Source organism: Ipomoea nil, unplaced genomic scaffold (assembly GCF_001879475.1).
Source record: "Ipomoea nil cultivar Tokyo-kokei standard unplaced genomic scaffold, Asagao_1.1 scaffold0684, whole genome shotgun sequence".
NCBI lineage: Eukaryota > Viridiplantae > Streptophyta > Magnoliopsida > Solanales > Convolvulaceae > Ipomoea > Ipomoea nil.
In genome coordinates this window covers 1,555,541-1,566,980 of record NW_017617112.1, presented here as the reverse complement: position 1 = coordinate 1,566,980, position 11,440 = coordinate 1,555,541, and the positions used below count along the sequence as shown (strand labels likewise).

Below are 11,440 nucleotides of genomic sequence, written 5' to 3'. Positions count from 1 at the left end.
GTTTCCCAGATTGGTCTAGCGGCGTCACAGTCTCTGAACAGGTGGTTCATGTCCTCCCTCTTACCTGCACAACGAAAACAAATGTCATTAGTCGTAAGGTGGCGTCTCGCCCGTTCCATATTTGTCAAAATCTTCCCATGTCGCACAAGCCAGACGAAAACAGAGATTTTGGCCGGCACCCTCAAAGTCCAGATGGTACTCCACATTTGATCAGTACTCCCGACATGAGAGGGGTCCATCAAGGCATAGGCTGAACGCACCGAAAACCGGCCTCGAGGATCCGGCCCCCAACCCCACTCGTCATGGACGCCTGCTTCTGTTAACTCAAAGCCAGCGAGAGTATGAAGTTCTTCCCGCGGTAGGGACTGCTCCAGAATCTCCCATTTCCAACCTTTGGCTTGGTCCCAGTACTCCTCAATGTTTGCGTACAATTCCGGAAGGCTCAACAGATGGAGCAATTTTTCGTATAAAGGATAAGTGGTCAACCACTTATCCATCCAGAACCTCGTAGCTTTACCATCCCTAACAATTCGCATGACGCCTATCTCCAGGCTGTTATTGGCGCCACACATACCACGCCAAACATTTGAAATCTTACGTCGACTCGAGATGTCCATCGTAGCGCCCACCCTATGATTATACTTGGTAGCCAGAGTTTTTGCCCAAAGGGCTGTGGGTTCCGTTCGATACCGCCAACAGAGCTTAACCATGCAAGCCACATTCATTTCATGCAGCTTCCTCAGACCAAGACCTCTATTTGCTTTCCCCGTAGTAACCAACTCCCAATTGACCAAGCTCATTTTCCTTCCCCCCGTCTGATCATTGCTACCCCAGATAAAACGCTCGGTTCTTTTCTCAATTTCGGCGCAGACACCTTTCGGGAGCGCCGCCGTCTGCATGGTGTAGACCAGGATTGCGTTTAAAACGGATTTCGCCAGAGTTATTCTCCCGACTAGAGACAGCGTTTTAGCTTTCCATCCTTCCAGTCTGCTAGTAATCCGTTCTAAGAGACCTGCATACGTGTTGCAAATGATCCGACCATGAAGGGAGGGTACACCTAAGTATCGTCCCAAGTCTTTTATTTCCTCAATACCTAACTTGTTTGCAATCCTGGTTGCCATCTCTGACGATGTACTTTTAGAAAAATGAACCTGTGATTTATTGAGACTGATTTTCTGTCCTGACACTTTGCAGAAGGAATCCAAGCAGCGTTGTACAACCTCAACTTGTTCTTCAGAAGCCTCGGTAAATAGTACCATATAATCAACAAAGTAGAGGTGTGACAAAATTGGTCCGTCTGGGGCCAATTGAATTCCTTTCCAGTTTTGATTGTTCACTTCTGCTAGGATTAAATGACTGAGCCGTTCTATGCAAAGAACAAAAAGAGCTGGGGACATGGCGTCACCTTGCCTTATTCCTCTCGCAGGTGTAAACTGGTCGAGGCATTCGCCATTCCATAAAACTGCAAGCTTAGAAGTAGAAACACATGCCATTATAATATTTACCCAACTAGAATTAAAACCTGCGTGTACCAAAGTATCTCAAATGAAGTCCCATGATAGTCTGTCGTATGCTTTCTCCAGATCCAATTTAATAGCCATGAACCCCTTTTTTCCACGGGCTTCCCGCATTGAGTGCATAATTTCCTGGTACACAATAATGTTGTCTGAAATTTGCCTTCCTGGGACAAACGAGCTTTGGTGCGGTCCGATCACCTGAGGCAAAATGATTTTCAACCGGTTAGTAATTGTCTTAGTTAAAATTTTATAACTTACATCGCAAAGGCTTATTGGGCGGAACTGCTTGATCGTATCAGGACCCCGGACTTTTGGAATGAGCGCTACCAGGGTATCATTTAAGCCTTCAGGAAGGCTACCAGTGTTGATTGCCTCCCTGACCAAATTAAAGACGCTATCTCCGGTTATGTCCCACATGTGCTGGTAAAAACCAGCTGGAAGACCATCTGGGCCCGGGGCTTTGAAGGGTTTCATGTCGAAGACCGCTTGTTGCACTTCCTCCTTAGTGACTGGTCTATTAAAGACCCTCCAAACCGTGTGCCTAAGTCTTGGCCTCTTGGGAAGCCTAGCTCATTACTTGGCCAGTCATGAGTCGTCGTGGGCCCGGTGAAAAGATTAATGAAAAACTTTCTAACGTGTTCCCGTAGACCGGGCCCCTCCGGAATCCAATTTCCATCCTCATCCCTGAGCCCGGACACCTTTGTGCGGGATTTGCGTATTGTAGCAGCTGCGTGGTAGTAGGCGGTATTTCTGTCCCCTGATGTTATCCAATCCTCTCTCGACCTTTGGAACCACAAAAACTCTTCTTGATAAAGGGTATTTTCCAGCTCACTTCTTAATTTCTTTTCCAATTTTCCCAAACCATTATGGGACTTGCTAGCTTGAACCTTCTGAATACCTCTAATTCTGGCCAAAAGGTCTTTCTTTCGTTTAAAAATATTTCCAAACACCTCCCTATTCCAAATATTAAGATCATGAGCCACCTTCTGAACGTTTACGGTCAAGCCAACTCCGGTGTCCCAGGTCCGCTGCACTAATGTTGACACGTCCTGATTTGTGAGCCAAGCAGCCTGAAATTGAAAACGAAAATGGTTAGAATGGTTGTCCTTTCGGCCCCCGAGTAAGCGTATCAACAAAGGGGCATGATCCGATGCAACCCTTGGCAGATGCTCCACCGAAGCATCCGGGAATCTGACGTGCCACTCGAAGTTGCACAAGGCTCGGTCTAGCCGGGCTCCTTTTATAAAATCCGTCGACCCATCTTTTACCCAAGTCATCTTGGGCCCCGTAAAGCCCAGGTCAATAAGACCTTCATCCTGGATCCAAGTAACAAAATCTGCACTTCTTTGGGATGAGTAAGAAATATAATTGGCCGTTTCATCCTTGGTAGTGACCGAATTGAAATCCCCAGCCACGAGCCAGGGTCCTTGTGGGCCCTTTTTGGATTGAGTCAGATCGCGCCATAATCTGCGTCTTAGATTGTGAGCTAGACTTCCATACACCGGAGCAAACACTCATGGCGGTTGTCCACTTTGGGAAACATGCAAAAGAATGAACTGCGGGTGAGTGAAGAGGACTGAGATATGAACCGGGTCCTTCCAGAGAACCCAGATGCCCCCACTAAAACCCACAGCTTCCACTCGAACCCAATCCGAGAAGCCGAACATAGAACAAATTTTGTTAGCCTGCACTCCTGAAACTTTTGGCTCGAACAAACCAAGGATGCTGGGTTTGTAGACCTGCAATAAAAGTTTAAGGGCACGGTGGAATGACTTTCCACTCGCCCCTTGACAATTCCAGAGCAAAAAATCCAGTAAACAAAGCAGGGGGAAAAGGAAAAATAAACCCTAGGGAGAGAACACAACATTCAAAACACACAAAGAAAGTACTCAAAGGCCAATGTTGGCCTCCTCATTCCCATCAAAACCATCCTGGGTTGTACCAAGGGCCATCACAACATCGCCCTCTTCATCCACTCGTTCTGGAGGGTCGGCGTGGTGCTCGTTCGTGGGCTGCCAAACTGGTGACGGGAGATCGCCAATCTCGTCTACCGCAAAAACTCTTGACGAGTGAATCACCAGTCCACCTTGCTCCCCTCGAACAACGATATGTTCATCTTCTTCCGCCGCCCGCCTAGTTCCAACTTGGCCACCTCCCCGGGCTCGTGTGATTGCGTCCCTTCTGGTTGCCTGTGCACGACTCATCCCCGCAGGTTCATTCAGAATCTGTCTTTCCACTACGACCACAATCGGTCTTCTCGCACCAGTACCCGCAACCAATCCAGTTCGAACGCCCTGCGTTTCCTCCGTCACAACCGGTGGTGGCCTCTTCGGATCTGCCTCGTCGACATGTGCTGCCACATCCGCCACTTCTGGGTCCCCGATTTCCGTCTCCTCCACGGCAAGCAGCCCAAACCTCGAATTCTGCATTCCACCATCTCGCTCGGCAACCGCACCACGTCGTCTCTCCTCCGTAGCCCGCGGAGGTCTCACTGGTTGCTTGGGACCCGCTCGCGCCCTCCTCCCAGGGGCGATCATCCAAGCTCCGAAAGGCTCTGCGCCAATAGTAACCCCACGCTTCTCTCCTACAGCATGGCTAACGCCCTCCGCACGCTGATCATCACTCTCTTCAGCTTCCGGTCTAGTCGTTTTCGGGCATGCCTCAGGGTTGTGGCCATAAACTCCACATGTGAAACAAACCATATGAATACCCTCATATGCTACCGATCTCACGCGACCCTTGTATGTGAACTTCGAGATCAAAGGCTTCGTTATATCAACTTCGACGCAGACCCTAGCAAACATCCCTCGGGAAACCATACTCCTCGCTTGATCTACCCAAACCGTACGTTCCACCTTATTGCCTAGCTTCTTGAGAAAAATCAAACTGTAATACTCAGCAGGTAAACAAGGGATTCGAATCCATACCAGGACTTTTTCCGTGACATCGGAAAAAGGATCAAAATCCGGCACCCATGGCTTCACTATTAGGTAGTGATCAATGATCATCCATGGTCCTTCAAACATCGCGTATTCCAGGTCCTCCACTGCCCCGAACCTGACGATAAAATATTCGTTATCAATGGCAATCAGGTCCATCTTCCCGTTTGGCTTTCACATGGATGTAAGGCGACGTAACAGATATGCGTATCCAACATTTCTCCCCATCACCTTTATGATTATCGCCTTCCGCCATGGTGCTCGAATTTCTTTCACCTCAGCCTGTGTTAGGCGGATCGTCGGGCAGAGTGGGTCCTCGTCGTCTTCATCCGAAAGATCCTCTTCGCTTTCCTCTTCCATCGTCTCCTCTGTCTGTCGCACATTCCGTTCATCCTGCCCAGAGACAGTCTCGGCGTACGTTCGACGAGAGGCCTCCGAAACCTGTATCAAAGAAGGATGCGTTACAGGAAGCACTGTTTCACTTACATGCGTTACCTGCATGGCCGGTTCGTCGTTCGTCATCAAGACCTCTATCGGCGTTTCGGGAACACCATCAAGCCCGTCGAGCGCTGGCTGTGTGGAGGATTCTTCTCCCGATCCGTCACCTTTTTTGGCCTTCTTCGTACTCCGTTCTAACAGATCTCGATCTTCCTCAGATCACTGACAAGAGAGCGTTTCTCCAATCGTTTCCATCAGATATATATATATATATATATATATATATATATATATATATATATATATATATATATATATATATATATATATATATATATATATATATATATATATATATATATATATATATATATATATATATATATATATATATATATAACTATTATTATTATTATTATTATTATTATTATTATTATTATTAAATATATGTATACCCTTAGGTCATTTTACATGTTAATCTAAACAGCTAATTTTTTCAAATATCTTTTTACCCACCGTTGGTATAATTCACTGGTCGAATCTGCTAATATAATCCGCTAACGCTAATCGCTAACGGCTGATTGTCAAACAAGGACATTGCAAGATAGTTCTCACTTCAATTTGTTGTGTGATTTGAATACTCTCTTTGTCAACAAATCCCTCAAGTAGTTAATATGATTGACTTTATTAATTATATATATATTTTTTAATTTTTTCATGGTATTAATAAAATACTTGGTAAATAAATATATAACAATATTTTGTATTATAACTTTGATATTTAATTAAAAAAATAATGCACAAAATAAAAAGATAATAGACAATGTAGTGAATATAATCAATTGATGAATTTGAATGTAAAGAATTTTTACATTGGATAAAAATAAACACAATATAACTAATAAAATTATTTCTCTTAATTAATTTATTGATAATGAATAATTTTATTTTTAATAAAGACATTGTAGGGATAATGTAGCGAATATAATCAATTGATGAATTCTAATGTAAAGAATTTTTATATTGGAGAAAAATAAAGACAATATAACTAATGAAATTATTTCTCTTATTTAATTTATTGATAATGAATAATTTTTTTTTGAATAAAGACATTACAGACACATAATTCTAAATTAAAGAAATGTATATGTATTATTTTTTATTGTAGCTACTAAATTATTATTTCTACAAATCTAATAAGAGCGAATAATGTTAGGCCCTTAACTGGAACAAAAAAAAATGTCGGTACTAATTGTTTCTTAAAATGAATGGTTCATATTATTTTGATTTTAGTATCTTTTAATGATTTTCCTTATTTACCCTCTATTATATTATTTTCTTCCCTTAAATAACCCTAAATTCCGTTAGTTTAAACTTTAGTAACGGAATATTCCGTTAACTATTTATTATTTTTAACATACTCTTAATTTATATAAGGTCTTAGGTTCAAACCTCATCCCAATTATAATTGACATAATTGTTAAACATATATTATTTTTTTTGTTCAGGAGAGAGGGGGATACCCAACGTTAAACATATATTATGAATATGTTAAAATGTATTAAAAATATATATAATATAAAATTTAACATAAACTTTGGTCAAATAATTAGCTCGACTAAATACATAGCATTCAAAGTTGAGCATCAAATATTATAAATCAGGAACTACTTTAAAATTATTTGATTTTCTTGAATTTGTTTATTTAAAAAAAAAAACAAATTTATGTTAATTTTTTTTTTAAATTAATCTTCTTCTGATTATTTAGAACAAAAATTAATATTTCTTTTTTTTTTGAATGTACAAAACTTAATATTTCAATTATGCTTTTGCATTATTGGAATGATTTAGGCCATTATGGTATTAATATTTTTTTTTGTATTTTTTTTATAATGGTACAATTGTACATTACATTACTAATATTATACTATTATTTTTTTATTGGACAATGTTCTTACATCATTGTCAAACCTGCGCGGCCTAACTACAAAGTTGTTGATCATAAATACAATTACACATAGACTCTAAAACGGTAGGATCATTTTTCAAATAATTGACAATGTTAACATCCTACTAGCTCCAATTGAACAAGTTTACACATCAAAATTTTATCAATGCATGAAAACTTCTAAAAAAAATTTGTAAGTTAATTTTTACTATATTATTATATTAATATCTATTGTAACAATATATTTTGAATTATTTATTATCATCCTCTATTGACAGCAATTGTAGCAATTGTTATGGACAAACTCACAAAACAATTTGTCTCAACAAGGAATGGAAATTTTAAAAAAAAATCATTAATTTCATTATTGTTGAAGAAAAAGTATGTACAACACTTTATTACTCTTATTAATTAAATAAATTAGTAGCTACAACAAAAAATAATACATATGCCCCATTTAATTAATTTAGAATTAGATGTTTATAATGCTTTATTTAAAAAAAAAATATTCATTATAAAAAAATTTAAAAGAAATATAATTTCATTAGTTATATTATCTTTATTTTCTACAATTCAAAGATTCCTTACCTTCAAATTTATTAATTTATTATACTCACTACATTGTTCATTGTCTTCTTTTTTACATTATCTTATAATTAAATATCAAAGTTATAATACAAAACATGTAGGAAAAAAATTACCACTACTAAATATCAATACGTGTTTGTACGCTAAATAGTTCATATTAAAACTAAAATCTCAGTCATATACACAGCAAGGTAAATCTAAAACTTCCAACATCATAATCTCATTGCATGATGAATCCCTCTATGCTGCTACCAGTAACCTAATTGCACATGAAACACTACCAAAAAAAAAAAAAAAAAAAAAAAGGACATGTACTGAAGATGAAAACAATAACAATGCTACCCAAAAAAGAATAAAGAAGAATTAGAGAAATTTAAACAAAAAGTAGTATTTATTTAGACTATCGCTTTAAAACTAAGTATTTAGACTAGCGTTATTACAAAGTTGCAAACATTTATTTTAGTGACAATTATAATCAATCTCGCATATATTATCTTGCATTTATATACTTTAAATTACCGATTTAAATAAACAAATTCAACATTTATTTACATATGCATGAACATCTCCTATATGATATTGCATTGATATACTTTGGAATACTTATTTAAAAATAATTATTGGGCATTATCTCATTCGCACAAAGTGCGTAAAAAAACTAGTAATTTAATAAGAGTAAAATAGAGTACTAATTATGCCAACTTTGATTGAGATGAGGTTCGAACATAAAACCTTTCTTATTGAAATCAATGAGTAAGTTAACGGTGAACTAACAGAAATTAACGGAAAAGATAATATTTAACGGAAAAGTTAACGGATAATCATATTCATTAAGGATAAATTAGGAAATCTTAAGGAAAAATTAAAATATGATCAATCTGAGCCATTCATTTGATTAAAAAATTTGACCGCCATTTTTTCTACCCATTATAGGCCTAACTCTCTTTGGCTCTTATTAGTATAGTAGATAGTAGATATAGTAGATATTAATTCCTTGCCGTTTGCCTTCAGAATTCGTTTCTTTATATTCATCATTTTTGAACTCTATATTCACAATTTTAGAATTCTATATTCACAATTTTAAAACTGAATATACAAAGTTACAAAACTCAATATTTACAATTACAGAACTCTATATTTATAATTTCATAACCCAATATTCACAATTTCATAATTCTATATTCACAAATTTTGAACTCGATATTCACAATTACATAACTCTATATTCAACAGTATAACACAATTTTTGAATCTATATTCACAATTTTTGAACTCTACATTCATAATTTTTAAACTCTATATTCACAAATTGAAACGGTGCTACTTACAGCACTGTTATTCCAAACGTGCGTTTTGGACCTGGGTCCACCTTGCAAGGTGGACTCGGCATAATTTGCCGTTAGTACTACACGACTCACCAATAGTTATGCTGTGGAACCGTGTTCACCATGCGCATGGTGAACACGGGATAGATTCATAATTTCTAAGCTGTAGAGTCATAACATCTATGCTGTAGATTCATAATTTTTATACTGTAGATTCATAAAATTTCTATACTGTAGATTCATAATTTCTGTACTGTAGATTCATAATATCTGTACTGCGAAGACGAGATAATGCGATTGCGAAGAGAGAAACGTCGTTAACAATAAATGAAAAACAAAATTATGAATTTACAGCATAGAAATTATGGATCTATCCCTGTGTTCACCATGCGCATGGTGAACACGTTTCCACAGCATAATTTGCGCACGACAATCGTTATGCTATAGACTCGTGTCCAGCATGCATGCTGGACACGAGTAACAGTGCCGTTAGTGGCACTGTTATCTGTAACTTTAAAAAAAAAAAAAAAAAAATTCAGACCGCTTCGTTATAGTAGTATATGTTCATAATTTTATTACTATATGTTCATAATTGTAAGTTCATAATGTCATAGCTCTATATTCATAATTCCATAACTGGACATTCATACTTCCATAACTATATGTTCATATTGTAAGTTCATAATGTCATAGCTCTGTGTTCATAATTCCATAATTGTACATTCATAATTGCGTAACTGTACATTCATAATTGCATAACTGTATATTCATAATTCCGTAACTGTACATTCATAATAATTCAATAACTGTAAAATCATAATTTTCGAAGCTCCATGTTCATAATTTTAGAGCTCTATGTTCATAATTTTATCACTATATGCTCATACTTGTAAGTTCATAATGTCAGAGCTCTGTGTTCATAATTTTATTCATAATTCCATAACTGTACATTCATAATTCCATAACTGTACATTCATAGTCCCATAACTGTAAATTCATAATGCCACAAACGAATAACGCCGTTAACGGCGAGACAAAATCAATTTTTTTCAAAAAAAAACTGGAATGACGAGTTTACACTGAAAACAACGTCGTTTTGGACTCGTGTTCATAATGCATTGTGGACACGAGTCCAATGCATAATTTGCCGACATTTAGTAGACCATTTTGGGTGCAGTCAATGTTCATTTTTGAACCATTTTATTTTTTATGTTTTGGACGTACATAAAATAAATGTTTATTAGTATGTCTGTACATATTAGGGGCAGAGTTACGATAATAGAGTAAGAATAATCTCAAGAGAAGTTCTTTTGGGGGATTTTTGGCTTGGTAGAGGAGTGATAAAGTGACGTGGAGGGGAGAGTAGATGGGAGAAAGAAAATTTTGTATCTAGATTTTAGACCACCTGTATCAATAAATTTTTGGGAGTTTTTTTTAGAACAATAAAATTGGGGAGGTGTTTTTTGCTAATAGGAAGGTTTTTTTTTTTTTTTTTTTCTTGCAAGTTAAGTATTATTTTTGTGTGACCCATTAATTGGGAAGAAATTGAGAAAAACAGCCAGCAGGTAAACGGTGAGCGCACGTGCTGCGCTTAGTTGGTGTGTGCAGTGAATGCGCCAGCTAGGCACGCAAATAACAATTTATTTATTTATTTTTACTTTTTGTTGTCAATTTTAATTTATTTATTTATTTTTACTTTTTGTTGTCAATTTTTTTTTCCTCTCTTTCCTACATGTACCTGACAAAAATCAAACAAAGGTTTGCACACACCTTCTGGGTGCGTAAATAACGTTTTTATTTTTCTGATACCCTTATTTTTTTTCTTTTCTTTTTTCCTACACAAGGGATCTGTCCACATTGGACATAATCCCACACTACCGCTGCTGAGATTCGAACCTTAGTCTCTTCTCCCAAATACTGCCTACTGAACCAGTGAGCTAAGTCCGTGCGGGCTAAAACGATGAATGATCATTATTAATAGAATTGTAGAAATTGTAACTAAACAAACATTGAGGTATTTTTCAATTAGCATCTATAAATTGTAAATTTATAAGGATATATGTATATATTGTGCTATTTACTTTAACTCTTAAAACACTTTTATAATTTATTGTTATCGATGTGTTACTATAAATATTTTTTAGCTATTATTTTTATTTTATTATTAATTAATAATATTATAATTATAAAGAAATAATTCGTAGTTAATAATAATTCAACATAACGGTTAACACAATAATATGTGTGTGTGTGTCTTAGGGTCTTAGGTCAAGAGTCAATTCAGATGTCGGGCTCTAGTCGGTTATAATTATATTAAAAATGTAAATTTTAATAAAAACTGAATAAATATAGACACTACAATAACCAACAACTATTAATGGTAAATTAGACTGTTAAACAAAAATGCAAAACACTTAATATCAACAAGTTACTCAAATTTTTTTTTTTTTTTTTTCATTTTGAGTTAAATCGATTTTTGGTCCTACATTTATTGCGCATTGGACACATTTTGCCCGCTTTTATTAATTTTGACACATTTTGTCCAGACTAAATAAAAGTTGAACAATTTTAGTCCACCGTCCAAATTAACATTAAGCCTCCGTGAAATAGAAGGGTATTTTTGTCCTTTCCGGTACTATTCTTCATCAGCCTTATTGCTCGCTTTGTTTCTCCTCCACACCTCTC

General features: G+C 36.6%; 1 protein-coding gene across 1 annotated transcript; it reads right to left on the bottom strand.

Moving 5' to 3' along the window:
• Positions 1–1,987: 1,987 nt before the first annotated feature.
• LOC109175135 lies at positions 1,988–4,615 on the bottom strand. Its single transcript, XM_019324387.1, has 3 exons — positions 3,415–4,615; positions 3,107–3,303; positions 1,988–2,833 (listed from the first exon to the last, which is right to left on the bottom strand). The coding sequence occupies exons 1-3, from the start codon at positions 4,613–4,615 to the stop codon at positions 1,988–1,990; spliced, it is 2,244 nt and encodes a 747-aa protein (XP_019179932.1).
• Between the last annotated feature and the right edge of the window lie 6,825 nt (positions 4,616–11,440).

Bases quoted from the DNA above. Each gene is read 5' to 3' on its own strand.
- LOC109175135 (XM_019324387.1), bottom strand. From the start codon at position 4,615: ATGGACCTGATTGCCATTGATAACGAATATTTTATCGTCAGGTTCGGG. The intron at 3,304-3,414 runs GCCTTTGAGTAC...GGAATTGTCAAG, and splicing joins GAATGAGGAGGCCAACATTG to GGGCGAGTGGAAAGTCATTC. The intron at 2,834-3,106 runs GTTCATATCTCA...ACTTGGATCCAG, and splicing joins GGGTTCTCTGGAAGGACCCG to GATGAAGGTCTTATTGACCT.